This window comes from Myodes glareolus, chromosome 8 (assembly GCF_982192425.1).
Source record: "Myodes glareolus chromosome 8, mMyoGla1.1, whole genome shotgun sequence".
In the NCBI taxonomy this organism is placed as follows: domain Eukaryota; kingdom Metazoa; phylum Chordata; class Mammalia; order Rodentia; family Cricetidae; genus Myodes; species Myodes glareolus.
The window spans coordinates 73,664,293-73,683,734 of NC_142033.1; the positions used below are offsets into that span (position 1 = coordinate 73,664,293).

The window sequence follows — 19,442 nt, forward strand, 5'->3', positions numbered from 1 at the left end:
TAGCCCCAGCCTTCCCCTCCCCACAGGTTGTCTCAACTGCAGCAAAGTGTCTGAGCTGACCGAGAGACTGAAGGTGCTGGAGGCCAAGGTGGGTGAGCAGCCCCCCTCTTGCCCTGGGCCTTGGAGACCTTGGCCTCCCCCACTCCTTCCTGGACCTGGCGCAGGGCCAGGTCCTGCCCTGCCTGATGTCCCTCCAGCTCTTTGCCCTCTGCTCCTCGGTTGCCCTCGCCATGAAGCTACTGCCCGGTGCTACAGCCTGGCATACCATCTCTGCGGGAGACCCAGTTCCAGGCAGATAAACCAAGGCACGTCCCCAAGCACAATGCCAGCCCCTCCTGCCTCTCACCTGTGTCCTTCATCCTGCCCCTCCACACCATATACATCAATGAAAATGCCCATTACATATCTCAGGTTATCTCAAGAAGGGTTTTAAGGTTACAAAATGAAGACAGTAAACACAGGGTCAGGAAAGCTCAGAAATCTGGAGTACGTGCCAGAAAACCATTTACAGAGACTGCCTGTGTCCCAGAGAGAAAACCGGCAGCTTCTGAGACAGGATCTTACCCTGTAGCCCTGGCTGGCCTGGAACTCCCTGTATAGACCAGGCTGGACTCCTATTAGAGACCCACCTATCTTTTTAAATCATGTGTGTGTTTGTTTGTTTGTTTATTGTGTATATGTGGGGTTCTCTCCATCTAACCTGTGGGTCCATCAAGTCAGTGGCAGGACTTTACTCACTGAGTCACCTTGCCAGCCCTTTGGGGGCCATTTTCTTTAAGTCCCCACAGGGTATTACTGTGTGGTGCAGGCTGGTCTTGAACTATAGATCCTACTGTCTCTACCTCCTTAGCAACTGGGATTACAGATAAGCTGCCACCTTTTTAGAAAATTATACTTATTTATTTGTGTTTAGTGGGCATGTCAGAGTGCCGTTGTGTGTGTATGTGCATGTGTGTGTGTGTATGTGTAGGGCAAAGGACAATTTGGGGGTGCTCTTTTCTTCTACTGTGTGGGTCCTGGGAATTGAGGTTGGCTGTAGGAACTTTTCCCAGCTGAACCACCTCACTGGCCCTAAACTACCACTTTTTTTCTAATTTATTTATTTTTTATTTCATGTATATTGGTATTCTGCCTGCATGTCTATGTGAGGGCGTTAGATCCCCTGAAACAGGAGTTACAGACAGGTGTGAGCTGCCATGTGGGTGCTGGGAATTGAACCTGGGTCCTCTGGAAGGGCAGCCAGTGCTCTTAACCACTGAGCCATCTCTCCAGCCCTTTCCTTGGTTTTTCAAGACACTGTTTCTCTGTGTAGCCCTGGCTGTCTTGGAACTTGCTCTGTAGACCAGAATGGCTTCAGACTCTCAGAGATCTGCCTGCCTCTGCCTCCCAAGTGCTGGGATTAAAGGTGTGAGCCACCACTGCCTGGCAGCTACCACGTTTTAATCATCTTTTTCTTCCAGGGTTTCTGGACGTGCATGGATATGCACTGTTTTTTCTCTGTTATGGCCCTCCTCTGGGAACTTATCCTGATCAGATGTGGAGAAGTTTAGTAAAGTGTTAGCTGTCATAGGGAAATCTGGAAGCCAGATCATGGCAGGAGGAAATGTTACATAATTACAAACCACCCGCTGTGAGCACAGACCCACCACCAGTGGTCATTTCTTCTTTTCCTGACCCTTGGTCAGGAGCTTGGCATATTTGCAGAATCTTCTTTGTCCTAGGTCCTAATGTGGGTGGGGAGGGGATCAGACCCTCCCAGTTTCCCCTGCAAAATCTCAGTGGTACAGCACTTGCTGGGCATGCGGGAGGCAGTGTGCCAATCTTCAGCATGCACACACACACACACACACACACACACACACACACATGCACACACGCACACAGCTCCTCCCAACCCCCTGTGGAACATTAACAGAAGCAGCATACTATTATGGCCAGCAGATCCCATGATTCCGGAGCTCAATGTGGGTGGCAGAAGTAGGACGGAATGATTGTTCCCCAGGGCATATTATGACGTGTGACACTTCTGATGACATTCTGGGCCCCTATGAGCCCAAGGTCTCCACTCACAGCTTGGGCCTCCTGACCCCCAAGGCCAAGGTTGGACTGTCCCTCGTGAGTTCCTGGCACCCACCCATCTCTGTCTGCCCCCACAGGTAGCTGCTCTGAGTGTCACAGAGCGGACGGTGTCCTCAGTCCCAGCTACTCCTAAGGACTCTGCCCTGCTTTGGGGTTCCCCAGCTGCCCAGGGCAGCCCTGGAGATGGAGACCTGCAGGGTAAGGGGTACAGCAGGGTATATACCCCCATGTGATAGTTTAGGTGAAGAAAATGCCCCCTCTGACCCTCAGGGCACTGGTTTTCCCAGCTCCCCAGTGGCCATGACTGGAAGTCCCTGGGGATTCCTGAACGCTGGAGTCTGGGAAGCAAACAGTCCCAGTTCAGGGAGGGAGACCTGGGATCTTCCCTCCCAGGTCCAGCAGGGATGCTGACCCCTGCCTAACTGCTCAGCCCAGGGTTTACTAGGACCTAGTGGGAATGGGAGGGGGTGCATAGCTACCTCAAGATAGTAGGGTCTGCCTGAGGGACCAGGACGGGGTCGGGTCAAATACAACCACAGAGCTGCTTCATGGTCTTTTCTCTGCAGACAGAGTTGGTCCTTGGGAGCTGCCTGGGCCCACTGGCCCCAAGGGAGACAGTCAGGACCCAGTGAGGACGAGAGGCCCCCCAGGTGAGTGCCCATGGGGCTGACTCCCAAGCTTCTTTTTGTATTGTATTGTATTGGTTGGTTGGTTGGAAATTTTGGGGGGTTTTTTTTTGTTTGTTTGTTTGTTATTATTTGTTGTTGTTTTTTGTGGTTTAAGACAGGGTCTCATTATGCCCTTTGGCTGGCCTGGAGCTTGCTATGTAGACCAGGCTGAACTTGAACTCAGAAATCCACCTTTCTTGGCTTCCCAAATGGTAGGAGTAAAGGCGTGTGCCCCCACGGCTGACTCTCTCCAACTTCTGTAGGCATCCCTCCTGCCAGGGGGACTAGAGGATGCTTTCATTGCCATCGTCAAAGTGGACAGGCCTGGTCCTCTTTCTTAATGTTTTATTTATTCATTCATTAGCTAATGGGCATATGATTTCTAGTTTTGACTGCTCTACATAATACTACTATGAGCACTGAGGATACATTTTTTGTGAACGATAAAAATTGCTCTGTTCTCCTGGGTATACCTAGCACTGGAATTGCAGTGTCCTCTGGGAACTCCCAGTCAGGCCCTGGCCTCTTACCTGGACTCTGCTCACCAGCCCTGCAGTGGTGCCTGTTCGTTCCTGGGATGTGAAACTGTCTGGGTCCACTTGGCTCATGCACTCTGTTCAGCAGACCCTGAACTGGGTACTGGGTGGAACTGGCCCAGTCTTTGCCTCCAGAGTAGGGGATAGCTAGGCAGATGAGAAACAACAGTGCCTGGCTCCTCTGACCAGGATTCTTTGGAGGACACTGGGAGGTCTGGAAGCCCTTCAGAAGGGAGCCCAGGACAGCCTGACTGGGACAAAGGGAGCGGTGCTGTGTTTGTCCCTGTAACAGATGAATGAAGAGGGCAGGCCTGCGTACCCCACTACCCCACACATCTTTATCCCGCCTCCCATATGCCCATTCATTCCTGTTCTTAACTGCAGGTCCACAGGGACCCCCAGGGCGCCCTGGCCAGACAGGAGCTGCAGGCATCCCTGGAGACATGGGTCCTCCGGGACCTCCAGGACCTCCTGGGCCCCCAGGCCCCCCAGCCCCTGTTGGACCACCCCATGCCCATATCTCCCTGAATGGTAAGTCCCCCTGGGGTTCCCGGGGTTGAGGTGGGGTAACCGAATGTGAAGCGGCCATAACCGTGGTACCTGTGGCTGTCCATCCTGTGTCACCTGCATGCTGGACTTGCCCAGTTGTCACCCTGCTTAGCAGGTACTGCCAATCTATGTTCACCAAGGAAGGACACTGAGGCCAGGGAAGAATCACATGCCGTGTTCACACACTGGGGAGATGAGGAGTGGTTCAGACCCACCTGCTCAGAACCGCCTGGCATTAGGCCCTCCCCATGCCTCAGAGCTGGCTGCAGTCGAGCCCCTCAGGGTGCCAGGAAACTCCAGGCCTAACTCAAGATTCAAACTCTGAGCTCCCAATGTCATAGCCCTGGGCCAGTTGCACAGGATGGCTCCAGCCCCTCCCCCAACTGAATACCAGCATGGAACCCAGGCATCTCCTGCAGGTAGCCTGGCCTGAACTACCTGCATGCGGCCAGAGGTGCTGCCAGAGGTTGGAGCAAGTAGAGCGCACAGTGACAATTTCAACTTCATCAGCTGCTTCTCCTTATTATTATTTTTTTAAGACAAGGTTTCTCTGCATAGCCCTGCTGTCCTGGAACTCACTCTGTAGGCCAGGATGACCTAGAACTCACAGAGATCCGCCTGCCTCTGCCTCCCGAGTGCTGGGATTAAAGGCGTGCGCCACACCGCCCTGCTCCGTCTTTGGCATTCCTTATTCGTTCTCTCTCTTCGTCACTGCTCCATCTCACCGTCTTTGTCTTTGCTCCTAGCCTCAGTGTCCTTGTTTCTATCGTGTGTAGGCAACAGTGCCAGCCTTATGGAGCCTCATGATCCTCGATGCACAGAAGCCTGAAACACAGTAGACAGTTGGTAAAAGGCAGCTTCCACTCTCTCTTTCAGCATGTAACTGTACGGGGTCAGCAAAGGAGAGAGTCCTGGATGTCGCTAACCAGACTGTGGTAGGGTTAGAACCCAGGTTCCCTTCCTCTCTGTACCTGGCAGCAGGTACTGGTGACCCCGTCCCGTCCGTGCTGCAGGCTGTCCTGAAGGGCAGTCAGAGCCAATGTGGCAGAAGTGACAGGAAATGGCTGGCCCACTCCCCAGCTCCGCTCACTTGCTATCTTTCTTCCGCCAGGAGATTCATTACTGTCTAACACCTTCACTGAGACCAGCAGCCACTGGCCCCAAGGACCCACTGGACCCCCAGGCCCTCCCGGCCCCCCAGGGCCCATGGGTAAGTTGAATCCAGGCCTGGGGTAAGGGTAGGGGTTGGTAGAAAGGAGCAGGGCTCTGGCTATTATCAGATGGCAGTCAGTGGGGACATCCCTAGCCTTGTGGTTCATTCTGTTCCTGAAGACACCCTGCTTTATCTAGGTCCTCCCGGACTTCCTGGCCCCACGGGTGCCCCTGGGAGTCCTGGACACATGGTAAGTCATTATCCAGGTTCTATCATCCATGCGTAACTCCATTCTCCCGGCTGTTCACCCAGCCCTTCAGTGCGTACTTTGATATGCAAAGTGCTTGCTATAAATCTTCTTAACTCAGTTCATCCAACAAGAAGCACTATTATCCCTTGAGGCGGAGGAAAGGGGGGGTCTTCAGGCTGCAGCCGGCACATGGGGTGGGGTTGTCTGACCTGCCTGCTGTGTACTGGGCATGCTATGAGGCCTCAGCCAAGCTGGGGCTTCCCTTCCCATTTCCTCTGTCCCCTTCTCCTGTCTCCCCTGTCCTACCTACCCCAGCACAAGACTCAGGCCCTGTCTTGTTGTTCAGGGAACCCCGGGCTCTTCTGGACCCAAAGGACCCTCTGGCCACCCAGGAGAGAAAGGCGAGAGAGTGAGTACACTGTGACCTCAGTGGGGGATTCTAGGAAATCCGCGGTGTCCTAGATGATAGCTGCCATCAGCTAACTTAATTCTGTTTCTCCTCTTATATAGGGGCTGCCTGGGGAACCTGGCCCCCAAGGGTTAATGGGGTTGCCGGTAAGTGATGCATTCTCCCCCTACCCATCCCTCCAGAATCCCATCATCCCAGGCTCCTGAACCCGGAGCACCTGCCTCCCCCTTTGGGATTCAGAGCTCCTTCCATCAGTTGCTGCCCATTGCTGGGACCCATCATCTGTCCTTTTCAGTCTGTCTGTCTGTGGCTCTATACCCATTTCTTTCTCTGCATGATTCTTTGGCTCTGTATTTCTCTCTCTTCTCTTCTCCTCTTCTCTTTTTTTTTTTTTTGAGACTGAGATTAAAGGCGTGCGCCACCACCACCCGACTTATATTTCTCTTTCCTTTTCCATCTCTGAATGTAGATTTGTCTATTTCTCTCCTTAATGTAGCCAATTTTTGCTTTACATGTTTTGAATCCTTATCATTAAGCAGATACATGTTTAGGATTTCAGCGCTGCCTTTGCCTTTGTGAAATTAATACTTTCATCTCTAGAATACTCATCTTGAGTTCTGGTCTGTTGTCTGTTAGAGTCACCACACCACTGCTGTAATGCTTGCTGTCTCTGCATGTTGGTGCCAATGCATTTAAAGTACATCTCTTGTAAATAACATGAGTCTTGCAGTTTTCAGAGTCTGCCATTTAGCTCATTGATGTTTTCGTCATCTGCGTAACTATCGACAGAGTTCTGCTTAAGCCACCGTCCACAGCTGGTATCTGTTCATCTGCTCCCTTCTTCTGCTCCTCTCCTTGTCTTCCTTTGCCGTTAGTCACTGCTCGGCTTCTGAGCCGCAGACTCACTTGCCTCCCTCAGGATAGAGAGCCCTGTTTATGTTGGTTTGATCATAGTTGCTGAGAACAACACTGTCCTTCCTTCATCACATTTTACATGAATTACATAATGCCTCAGTATTACACCCACTGTGAGTGTGCGTCCCACCCTGGTGTAGGTGCTCTCAGTGTGTGCGGTCCTCGTCTCATCCTTTTCCTGTGCTGTCACTGCTCTGTACTCTTCTCCTTTCCTTATAAGCCCCACAACACTTTTTTGAGAGTGCTGAGAATTGACCCCAGGGCATTGAGCAGCTTCGTCAGCAGGTATCTATCATGAAGCTACATACATCCTCAGGCCCATGTCATCAGCGTCATTGGCATCATCATCACTTTAAAGTCAGTTAGCATTAAAAAAAATAAGATAGCCAGGCAGTGATGGCACATGCCTTTAATCCCTCAGGAAACAGAGGCAGGTGGATCTCTGTGAGTTCGAGGCCAGCCTGGTCTACAGAGAGAGTTCCAGGACAATCAAGGCTACACAGAGAACCCTTGTCTTGAAAAAAAAAAAAGACACAAATTTAAACTCTGCACATTCTGCAGCTATGGTTTGAAAAATTATGGTTTGAAAATATTACAAAAAAAAACCCTCAATATCCTGAACCCATATTGACCATGTACAGATTTTTAAAATCATTATTCATTTTTTCTGGTTCCTGGAGATCAAATTCAGAGCCTTGCACATGCCAGGCAAGCAGCCTTATCACTGAGCTACATCCCGAGCCATCTTTTTAGTAAGATTTATATTTATTTTTATGTATATACATGTGAGCGCTTACCACTGCTGGTGGTGGGGTCCTTGGAGGCCAGAAGAGGGTGTCCTATGTCCTGGAGATTGAGGTGGTCTGAGCCACCCAACATGGGTACAGAGACCTGAACCCGGGTCCTCTGGAAGAGTAGCAAGTGCTCTTAACCACTGAGCCATCTCTCCAGCCCCTACTCTACCCCCATTTTGAGACTGGGTCTGACTAAATTGCTCACGCAAGCCCAGGTTCAAGAGCTTTGATCTTACTGCCTCAGCCCTTTGAATAGCAGGGATTCCTCACCGGCGCCGTCAGGCTCAGCTCGTACCAGTTTTTTTTTTTTTTTAAATTTATTTATTTATGTATACAGCGTTTTCCCTACATATATGCTGCAGACCAGAAGAGGGCACCAGATCTCAGTACAGATGGCTGTGAGCCACCATGTGGTTACTGGGAATTGAACTCAGGACCTCTGGAAGAGCAGTCAGTGCTCTTAACCTCTGAGCCATCTCTCCAGTCCCCTCGTACCAGTTCTTAAGCTGTACAGTGGCAAGGGTACGGCTGATGATACAGTATACGATACGTTGGCGTAAAGAATCTAGAGCAGATGAACTCTTCTCTCCACCTGCAGGTCGCATACAAAACTAATTTACTGGGGGATTTGAGTGCCTGTTGGTCTTAGTACCCACAGGAGAACGAATTCCATGTGAATGCAGAGGGATGGCTGTAGTCTTTTCAGTTTGCTGATGCTATGTCCTTTCTAATGCTGTACTTTTCTGTAGATCCAGAGTTCTGTCTGTCCTAGTTAGCTTTCTCCTGCTGTGATACACGTCATAACCAAAAGCAGCCTGGAGAAGAGAGAAGGTTCGTTTGGCTTACAGGTTGCAGTCCGTCACTGAGGGAAGCTGGGGTGCAAGCTGGAGGCAGGAGCTAGAGCAGAGGGCATGACGGAATATGGCCTACTGGCTTGGTTACACTGGGACGTGCTCAAGCCAGCTTTCTTATATAACCTAGAGCACTTGCTCAGGAGTGGCACTGCCCCCGGTGGACTGGGCCCTGTTAGCCGTCAGCATACCCCTCAGACACGCCACAGGCCAGTCTGATGGATGCACTGTGTTCCCACGCTGAAGATGAAAACCAAACCATATACTACTGATAGCATTTCCTGTTAGCCTAAAGAACATCCCTTAGCTTTTCTAAACTTAGCTAAAACTATTTTTAGGGGATGGGTGTGTTGTTCAGTGTTAGAGCTCTTGTCTGGCCCTGAGTTCAAACCATTGCAATAACTAGCTAACTAATTAATTAATTAATAATAAATTAGAAAGCTAGGCATGCTGGCACATAGCTATATTCCCAATGCATGGGAGGCTGAGGCCAAAGGTTCAAAAGACCATCTTGGTCTATAAAGTAAGTTCCAGGCTACCCTAGGCTACAAACCCTATATTAAAAAAACAAATAGGTGGGGCTGGAGAGTTGGCGGCTCAGAGGTTAAGAGTATTGACTGCTCTTCCAGAAACTTGGTTCAATTCCCAGCCACCACATGGCTGCTCACAACTGTCTGTAACCTCAGTTCTAAGGGACCTGACACCCTCACACAGACACCAACACATTAAAAAAAAAATCTTTAAAAAAATGTTAGAAAAGCAAACAAGCTGGGTGGTTATATAGTGCAAGCCTTTACTTGGGAGGCAGAGGCAGGCAGAGATCTATGAGCTCAAGGCCAGCCTGGTCTACTAGAGCTAGTTCCAGGACAGGCCCCAAAGCTACAGAGAAACCCTGTCTCAAAAAACCAAAAAGGAAAAAAAAGAAAAAAGCAAACAGGGACTGAAGAGATGGTTCAATGATTATGAGCACTGGCTGCTCTTCCAGAGGACCCGGGTTCAATTCCCAGCACCCACATGGCAGCTCACAACTGTCTGTAACTCCAGTTCCAGGGGATCTGACACCCTCACACAGATACACATGCAGGCAAAACACCAAAGAACATAAAATAAAAATAGAATTAAGAACAAGCAAACAAACAAACAAACAAACAAAAACCGAGACTGGGGAGATGGCTCAGTGGTTAGGAACACCTGCGCTTTGCTGTTGGTCTTGCATAGGCTCTGGACTTGGTTCCCAGTGTCACTTGGTGGCTCACAACCATCTGGTGCCAACTCCTGGGCTCCATGGGCACTGCATGGGCCTGGTGCACAAACATACATGCAAGGAAAGCATTCATCAACAAGAATTTAAAAAAACCATCGGGCAGTGGTAGCTTCTTTAATCCCAGCACTCAGGAGACAGAGACAGTCAAATCTCCCTGAGTTCAAGGCCAGACACAGAGGGAGTTCCAGGACAGGTTCCAAAGCCACAGAGAAATCTTGTCTCAAAAAAAAAATCAATCAATAGTAAGATACTTTACAGGTCTCTCTATATCTGGCTGCCCTGGAACTCACTATGTAGACAAGGCTGTCTTTGAACTCATAGACATCCACCTCCTTCTCCCTCCGGAGTGCTGAGATTAATGGCGTGCATCACTATGCCTGGTTAAGGTACTCTTTATTGTTGTTTTATTGTAAAAGACATTTTTACTGGATATAAAATTATCATCTTGTACCATTTTAAAGGTAGTGATTGCTCTATGACCTTTTTGCTTATATAGTTTCTCACAATAAATTAGTTGTCACTATTCTTTTTTTTTTTATTTATTATGTATACAATATTCTGTTTGTGTGTGTGCCTGCAGGCCAGAAGAGGGCACCAGACCTCATTACAGATGGTTGTGAGCCACCATGTGGTTGCTGGGAATTGAACTCAGGACCTTTGGAAGAGCAGGCGATGCTCTTAACCTCTGAGCCATCTCTCCAGCCCCCAGTTGTCACTATTCTTCTCGCTCTCTTCCCCACCCTCTGTGTGTGTGTGTGTGTGTGTGTGTGTGTGTGTGTGTGGCCCTTTGGCTTTTAACATTTCTCTTTAGCCTTAGTTCTCAGTAGATGTGGCAGTGATGTGGCTAGGTATGGTATGGTGTGGTGTGGTGTGGTATGGTATGGTATGGTATGGTATGGTATGGTATGGTATGGTAAATGGTATAGTATTCTTGTGTCTCACCTACTCTGGGCTCCTTAAGATTCCTGGATCTGTGCAGTTTTGTCTTTCTTCATATTTCTTCTGGTCATCTGTAAACAGGTATAGTAACAGTGTACGTGGGGAATTGTGTGGACTCTCTGAAGCCTTCACGGGCAGTGGAGCCACAAGCCACAGGAGGCAGAAAGGCGGCTCTGTGCAACAGTAGCCGGTGCTGGTTCACACCCTGGGAGTTGCTTATTTTAGGTGTATTTAAACACTGCACAACCTGGTGAAAACTATCTGGGGATGGGGAACTCAATCCCATGTCCACAGCAAAGCACACAAAGGAAGCTAAATACACACGTGACTACATAGAAACCCTTTGTGAAGTACCTGTGGCACCTTCTGTAAAGTAGGTTTTGTAGATTGACTGAAAACACAAGTCTATGAAAACGGACCTGGAAAACAGTCTGGTACCAGAAGGTCTCAGCCACACAGACTTCACAGAGGTCACCAGGCTAGACAGCAGGTCTGCTCCGGCCTTCTGGGTGGGAAATAGCTTTTACACTCCTTCCCTTGAAAGAACAACTCTGAGCTAACAGTCCAGGTTCCCCTATTGCACATCTGTGAGCACCAAGACCTCTGTGCCTCCAACAGGATTTGGGAGTTAACTAATACAATTAATACAAATGTTATCTAATAGCCTTAGGTTCAGTGGAAAGTGCAAAGTGCACTAACCCCACACATACGTGCACACCCTCTCCGCTGTTGACAGCCCCTCTATGACACTGGACGGACCTGCACTAACAAGGATCTCATTCTTTCTTGGATTTGTTCACTCTGAGGGTTTGAAAGCTGTAACAGACATAACATCTGTGTACTGCCATTCAGTACAATAAAGTTTTATTGCTCTAGAAACCCTCTGTGCGTTGTCGGTTCATCCTTCCTTCCTACCTGACTACCGACTGCCTCTGATCTTTTTATTCTCTCCATAGTTTTGCCTCTTCTAGACTGTCCTGTTGTCAGACTCTTGCAGTATATAGCCCTTTTCCTGTGGCTTCTTTCACTTAATAATACAGATTTCAATCTTTTCATGTTTTCCTGTGACTTCTTAGTGTTCAATAACACTGTTGTCTAGGTGTATTAATTTGTTTATCCATTTGCATACTGAAGGATGCTTTGGTTGTCTCCAAGGTTTGGAGATTATGAATAATGCTGTATGAACACCCATAAGCAGGTTTTTGTGGGGGCGCAAAGTTTTCAGCTCATTTGGGTAAAAGACCGACGAGCGTAATTGCTAGACCATAGAGATTAGTTTTTCACAAATTGCCAGGGTTACACTTGGGATGCAGCTCAGTTGGTGGAGTGCTTGCCCAGCAGACACAAAGCTCCCGGGTTCCATCCCTAGCACCACATATATTAGGCATGGTCGTGCACATCTGTAATCCCTGTATTCAAGAGTTGGAGGCAAGAGGATCAAAAGTTCAAGATCATCCCTGGCTTCAGATTTCAAGGCCAGCATGGAATACACAAAACCCTGCCAAAAAACATCAGAAAAACTGCCAATGTGTCCTTCAGGGTAGCTGTGCCATACTGCCTTCTGTCTGAGTCATTGTTCTGTTGCTCTGAGGAGACACTGTGACCAAGACAACATTTTAATTTTTAATCTTGTGTGTATTGTGTGTGTGCATATGATGGAGGCCAGAGGTCAATATCAGGCGCCTTCTATTACTTTCCATTTCATTCATTCATTCATTTGTTCGGTTTTGAGACAAAGTCTCTCACTGAACCTGAGCTCACCTAATGGGCAAACCTCAGGATCTTCCTGCCTCTGTGTTCCAGTTCTAGGAGCAGGTACAAGCCACCATGCTCAGCCTGTCATGTGGTGCTGGAAGTCTAAACTCAGCAAGCACTTTATTGGATCCTTTAAAAAAATTAGGTTCCTTATTTTATTTTATGTGTATGAGTGATTTTCCTGCATTTATATGTATGTGCGTCACCCCTGGTTCCTACGGAGGTCAGAAGAGATCACTGGATCCACAGGAACTGGAGTTACAGATGGCGGTGAGCCACCATGTGGGTGCTGGGAACCCAGCCTCAGAGTCCTCTAGAAGAGCAACAAGTGATCTTAACTGCTGAGCTAACTCTCCAGCCCCATCTGGTCTCTTAAGATTTATTTTTATTATGTCTTTCTATTTAATATGAGTATCTGCTTGACTGTTTAGTCTGTGAGGTTTGTTGAGTTTTTGTTTTGTTTTTCAAGACAGGGTTTCTCTGTGTTGCCCCGGCTGTCCGGGAACTCACTCTACACCAGGCTGGCCTTATACTTAGAAATCTGCCTGCCTTGACCTCCCAAGTGCTGGGATTAAAGGTGTGCACCACCACTGCCTGGCAATAAACATTTTTGGTTTTGTTTTATTTATAGCACCCAGGACCACCAGACTGGTACTGCCCATAGTGAGTAGATGTGGGTCCTCCCACATAATTACTAATTAAGAATACGCCTACAGGTCGATCTGGTAGGATCATTTTCTCAGCTGAGGTTCGCTCTTCCCAAGTAGCTCTAGCCTGTGTCAAGTTGACATAAAAACTAGCCTGTAGTGAGGAGCTGTGGGCAGGCCTGCTTTTCGTCCTACCCGGCTCCCGCACGGCTAGCTTAGCCCCAGAAATAATATCACACAAATTGTATTCATTTAAACACTGCCTGGCCCATTATCTCTAAAGAGTTAGTTACTGGCTAACTCTCACATCTTGATTAACCCATTTCTAATAATCTGTGTAGCACCACGAGGTAGTGGCTTACCGGGAAAGATTCAGCATGTCTGACCTGGTGGTTGGCTCCATGGTGTCTGCCTCATTGCCCTCTTCCCAGCATTCTGTTCTGTTTACTCCGCCTACCTAATTTTCTGTCCTATCAAAGGGCCAAGGCAGTCTCTTTATTAACCAATGAAAATAGCACATAGACAGAGGCCCACCTACATCACTAGCCAGCACATACATATACCACTGATGTTTCAAGGGCTTGTTGATAGTGTTGGACTGATGTCTGCCATATTTGTTATTATTTTCTACTTGGTCACCTATTGCTATTTTACTCTTACTATTCTTCTACTGTGTGTGTGTGTGTGAATGTGTGGGTCCTGACATGTACATACATGTGCATATGTGTGCATGGAGGCCCAGGCTGACATGGAGTGTCTTTCTCAGTCACTCTCCACCCTTGAGTCAGGCTCCCTCACAGAACCTGAACTCATCAGTGCAGCTAGACTGGGTGGTCATTGAGCCCCTAGCGATCCTCTTGCCTTGGCCTCCCCAGCACTGAGATCACGGGAGCACACTCCAGTGTGTGTGTGTGTGTGTGTGTGTGTGTGTGTGTGTGTGTACCTAGCCTTGTACACACCTGGCTTTACACCTCAGCACTGGGAATCCACACTCATCTTGCATGCTAGTGTAGCAGACACCTCACCGACTGAGCTGTCCCCACAGCCCCACCTCTGCCTTTCTATCCTTTGCCACAGTTCTGCCTTTATTTGCATTTACATTGTGCCGAATTTATCCCCATCCCTTAAGTGTTGTTTCTTCGGTTTCTTCTGGGACACTTTTCTTCTGGACAACCTCCCATCTTGCTGAGGAACCATGCCTTCCTCTTCAGTGGGATCGTCTGCCTCCAGGTGGCATGAGGGAGTTAACGTATTGGCGGGGGCTGGGGGAGCTCATGTATGGCTAGTCACACCATGAGCCAGTATTTGGCACACTGTTCACCTAGATGTGATCACTGATCTTTCAGTTCAGCGTGTCTGCATTTTTAAAAGCATGTATAACTAAAATTTAACACTTTTTAAAGCTTGTGTGCTGGTGTCCAGCCCCACTGTTTGTTCTGGGCTCATCCAACATTGTCTAATACCCCTGGAATGGCCCACGCTACTTCTGTAAAGTGACATTTTCCAGATGCTTGGAAAACAATTCGTTATGTATACCCCTGATGGCCTGGGCAGCCTCCCAGTCCTTAAGATGAACATAAAGATTGGAACCTCTTGATTTGCGTGGCTTTGTGAAGTTTCTAGGTCAAGAGAGTAGGGAGCCATTTTCATGGGTCACCTAGGCCACTGCAGAAAGAGGAAGCCCTTCATGCATGCAAGGCAAGCCTCTACTGCACACCATCGTACCCCTTTGTGCTTTAAACTGAGTGCTTTATTTGACTGGGGGCTTGTTTGTTTTTTTTTTAAATATTTATTTATTATGTATACAATATTCTGTCTGTGTGTATTTCTGCAGGCCAGAAGAGGGCACCAGACCCCATTACAGATGATTGTGAGCCACCATGTGGTTGCTGGGAATTGAACTCAGGACCTTTGGAAGAGCAGGCAATGCTCTTAACCTCTGAGCCATCTCTCCAGCCCTTGTTTTTGATTCAGAGAAAAGATCTCATGTAGTCCTGGCTGGCAGCCTGTAACTTGCTATTTGGACCAGGTTGACCCCAAACCCGTAGAAATCTGCCTGCCTCTGCCTCCTTGTTCCACCACCCCAAACACTGTATGACTTTAATCAGTAAGTTATATTTTTTGAGACAGTTTAGTTCATCACAGGCTGATCTTGAACTCACTATGTAGCTGAGTATATTATTAGTCAGAGTGCTCTAGAGAGTATAATTTATAGAATGAATGCATATGGAGAGATCTCGATTAGTGCTGGAGAGATGGCTCAGAAGTTAAGAGCACTGGCTGCTCTTCCAGAGGACCTGAGTTCCCAGCAACCACATGGTGACTCACCACCAACTGTAATGAGATCTGGTGCCCTCTTCTGGCCTACAGGCAAAATGCAGACAGAACACTGTATACATAATAAATAAATCTTAAAAAAAAAAAAAGATCTGGGGGGCTGGAGAGATGGCTCAGAGGTTAAGAGCACTGACTGCTCTTCCAGAGGTCCTCACTTCAATTCCCAGCAACCACATGGTGGCTCACAGCCATCTGTAATGAGATCTGGTGCCCTCTTCTGGCCTGCAGGCATACATGGAAGGAATGTATACATAATAAATAAATAAATCTTTTTAAAAAAGATCTGGATTAGTAGTAGATCTTCCCACTTCAAATGATTTAATTAAGCACACCCTCACAGGTGTGCCCAGCCACTTTTGGGTTTGAGCTAATTTCAGCTGCTGTCAGGTTGACGACCTACGTAGCCACCACACTGAGGAGGACCTTGAACTCCTACTGTTCCTGTCTCTGTCTCCTGGGCCCCAGGGTTACAGGTGTGCGCTACCATGTCCCTCGGCATCAGTTGGTTTTAAAGTGATTCCAACATGTCTGCCATCTGTGACTCTACTCTGATGTGCGTTCGGTCTCTCCGAGCTGTTCCCGTGTGCCTTGTCTCTGTTGAACAGTGGCCATGATGCTCTGAGTTAAAAAAAAACTGTAGTAAAGCTGGGCATGGCGTCGTACTGTGACCCCACATGCAAGAGGCTGGGCATGGCGCCATACTCCTGTGACCCTGGCATACAAGAGGCTGAGGCCAGAGTATCAACGGTTTCCTGCCAGCCTGGGCTACAAACACACAAACATACACACAAACAAACAGACAAACCAGAAACTGGCAGACAGGTTTTAATAAAGCAATGGTTGTGGGGGCGAGCTGGAATTTTTGTTGTGGTTTGCCATGTCTATTCTGTCTTTAAGGTATTGGGCGGGGCGGGGGGGCTCTCTCTCTGACATGCCCTTAGTTGGGCCTTTCCCCGTGTTCTGGGATCTAGAAGGACTTGGAAATGAGTATCCCCCTTCCCAGGCAGCTCAAACTTTCATGAAACTCTAGAGATTAGCTTCAGGAGGAATAGTTTCTCCGGGGGCTGGAGAAAGGACCCAGGTTCTAAGGCAGCTCACAGCCATCTCTAACTCAAGGATCCAGCTCCCTCTCTGGTCTCTGGGCACCAGGCACACACTCGGCTCACAGACCTGCCTGTAGGCAGGACACCCATACACATAAAATGAATCATTTTTAAAAGTAGATTTTCCTGTCAGGCGTGGTGGCACACTCCTTTAATCCCAGCACTACGGAGACAGAGGCAGGCAGATCTCTGTGAGTTCAAGGCCAGTCTGGTCTATGGATCTAGTTCCAGGACAGACTCCAAAGTTACAGAGAAACCCTGTCTCAAAAAACAAATAAACAACAACAACAACAAAGTGTATTTTGCTTTGTTTTGAAATCAAATTTGAAGAAAAACAATGGGCTGAGGGAAAATGCTTTTGGCCCCACTGTCTTCTTTGCCTGGAACGGCAGCTACACATGGTGATGGCCTGGAGCCCAGACTGCATTTTTGCAGAGCACACACCCGTCAAGAGGTCGCCCCGGCCCAGTTTTTCCCCTTGCACTTCAGTTTAAATTGGCTTTTCTTCAAAATTGGTTAATTTTTTTGTACAATCTTTCGTTAGTTCTATCTAACGAATTTTAAAGATTTTATCACATTTTATTTATTTTGTATGTGTGTGCACACAGGAATGCCATGGCACAAGTGGAGGTCAGAGGGCAGGTTGAAATAGTTCTCTCCTTTCGTTATGTGGGTCCAGAGGGTGGAACTCAAGTGTCCATGGTTAGTGGCAAGTAGCTTTACCCGCTAAACCATCTCACTGGCCCCATGTCTAATGAAATTTTATTTCCAGGATTTCCTTTTTTGTTTATTTGTTTTTATTTTTGTTTTTGTTTCAAGACAGGGTTTCTCTGTGTAGCCTTGGAGCCTGTCTTGGAACTCACTCTGTAGACCAGGCTGTCCTCAGACTCACAGAGATCCACCTGCCTCTGTCTCCCTAGTGCTGGGATTAAAGGTATGTGCCACCACTGCCTGACTGACTCCCTTTGATTTTTTACAAACAATTTATGTCTCTTCATATTCTCCATCTTGTCACATAGTATATCAATCCTAGTTAATTTCTTGTTTTGTTTGTTTTTGTATTATTTTTCTCTTGAGACAGGATCTCTATTGTAGTTTAGATAGGTCTGGAATTCACTATCTAACTCAGGCTGGCTTTGAACTCCTACCAAGCAATCCTTGTGCCTTAGCCTCCTAAAAGCTGGGATTATGGGCATGTACCACCATGTCTAGCCCAACTGATTCTTTTAAAACATTTTTTTCAGAGAACTGAAGCGATTGCTCAGTGGTCAAGTGTGCATAACTGCTCTTCCTGAGGACCCAAGTTCTATTCCCTGCACCTTTGTCAGGTGGCTCACAACTGCCTGCAACTCCAGCTCCAGGGGACCCAACACCCTCTTCTGGCCTCTGTTGGTGTACCACTCATGAGCACATATCTCTTTAAAATTTTGGGTTGGGTGGTGGTGGCGCACGCCTTTAATCCAGCACTCGGGAGCCAGAGGCAGACGGATGGATCTCTAGGACAGGCTCCAAAGCTACGGAGAAACCCTGTCTTGGAAAACAAAATTAATCTTTAAAAATTTTTTAATTTTCTTTACTATTGTTATGTGTGTGTTTGATGGTGGGAGCTTGTGTGGAAGACAGGCCAAGTTTTAGGAGTCATCTCTCTCCTTCCCTGTGGATTTCAGGAATTGAACTCCTAGGCTCTCTGGTGCCCAGGTTTGCAGAATCATCCTGATGGTCCAAATATCTGTCATAGATTTTCATTAATTTTTTTAAAAATTTCATTTTATATGTATGAGTGTTTGCCTGCGTGTATGTCTGTGCACCACATGTGTGCCTGGTGCCTGCAGAGGTCAGCAGAGGGTGTTGAATTCCCTGGGACCGGAGTTACAGATGGTTGTGTTCCACCGTGTGAGTGCTAGGAATCAAACCCAGGCCCTGTGCGAGAGCACCCAGTGCTCTCAAGCTCTGAGCCGGCTCTCCAGCCCGTCGTGGAGATAGTAAATACCTACTGACAACACCAATCAGCTATGGATCCGATTCTGTTGACTGATTTCTCTCTTAAATGTGCTTCATGTTTCCTGTTCTTCACATAGCTAGTGACTCTCTTATGTGTTATTGGACAAGAGCGGTAATGTCTGAAAAACTCCATTCTGTTCTTGTGAGAAGCGCTGAGTGCCCCAAGGCTAGATTCAGATGTCACCTCACTCTTTCAGAAATTCAATTTTATCACAGAAAATCCATTTTGGTTTTGTTCTTGGTCCTAGAGAGCTTCCCTAGCCCTGACCTGTGTGCTGTAGTTTAAGGCCTGGGTTTTCTGCGATTTCACAGGAAAGCATTGGTGTTTCCAAGCTCTGCCTCCGACTTGATAGGCGGTGAGGGAAGCCTGCTCAGGTCTGCCAGCCTGTTGTTTGCTCCCTGGGTGCCACGCTCCTCCCTCCTGCAAGGATCTAACCCACCTATGCTGGGAAGTTGCCACTGTTATTTTGAATTGTTCTGAGTTTTTCTCCCTCATGCCCCACCCCCACCCCTCTTCCTTGCTTCTGACTTTGACTCTCCTTTCAGGGAGAACCTGGTCCCAAAGGAGACCCTGGTGAGAAGAGCCACTGGGTAAGCTGCATCCCTGCTTACCCTGCCTCCCCCTGCCCTCCCCTGCCTCCTCCTGCCTCCCCTGCCTCCTCCTGCCTCCTCCTGCCTCCCCCTGCCTCCCCTGCCTCTACCTGCCTCCTCCTGCCTCCCCCTGCCCTCCCCTGCATCTACCTGCCTCCTCCTGCCTCCTCCTGCCTCCCCCTGCCTCCCCCTGCCCTCCCCTGCATCTACCTGCCTCCTCCTGCCTCCCCCTGCCTCTACCTGCTTACCCTGCCTCCCCCTGCCCTCCCCTGCCTCGCTCTGCCCTCTGCTGCCTCTCCCGCCCTCCCTTACCTCCCCCTGCCCTCCCATCTTCCCCTCCTCTACCCTACCTCATCCTGTCCTCCCATGCCCTGGGTACTCAGGAAAAAAATTCTGTCACCAGTAGATCTTGGGATTGAGTGTGTCTAGTCACATACCTGCAGGAGCCCTGCTCCCACACCCCTCCTAGTACACCCACTAGGCAGGACAAGCCCTCCCAGCGGCCCCCACTCACGCTTTCTGTCTCTGTCTTCACCACTTACCCTCTGTAGCCTTTCCAAGCCCAGGAGGCTCTGCCTGCTTCTACTGGGCAGTTTTGGTG

At 48.5% G+C, this 19,442-nt stretch overlaps 1 protein-coding gene across 7 annotated transcripts in view; it reads left to right on the forward strand.

The window, feature by feature from the left end:
• Nucleotides 1-19,442, forward strand: part of Emid1 (EMI domain containing 1) — a 47,895-nt gene that overhangs the window by 18,986 nt on the left and 9,467 nt on the right. For all 7 annotated transcript variants that reach the window (XR_015738592.1, XM_087909125.1, XM_087909126.1 and 4 more), the window contains exons 5-13: nucleotides 27-88; nucleotides 2,157-2,277; nucleotides 2,646-2,729; nucleotides 3,668-3,814; nucleotides 4,944-5,042; nucleotides 5,183-5,235; nucleotides 5,582-5,644; nucleotides 5,746-5,790; nucleotides 18,797-18,841. Coding sequence is in view for 6 of the 7 variants with exons in the window: in XM_087909125.1 (XP_087765251.1) it covers nucleotides 27-88; nucleotides 2,157-2,277; nucleotides 2,646-2,729; nucleotides 3,668-3,814; nucleotides 4,944-5,042; nucleotides 5,183-5,235; nucleotides 5,582-5,644; nucleotides 5,746-5,790; nucleotides 18,797-18,841 (719 nt within the window). In the remaining variant the exon portion in view is untranslated. The remainder of the gene's footprint in view (nucleotides 1-26; nucleotides 89-2,156; nucleotides 2,278-2,645; nucleotides 2,730-3,667; nucleotides 3,815-4,943; nucleotides 5,043-5,182; nucleotides 5,236-5,581; nucleotides 5,645-5,745; nucleotides 5,791-18,796; nucleotides 18,842-19,442) is intronic.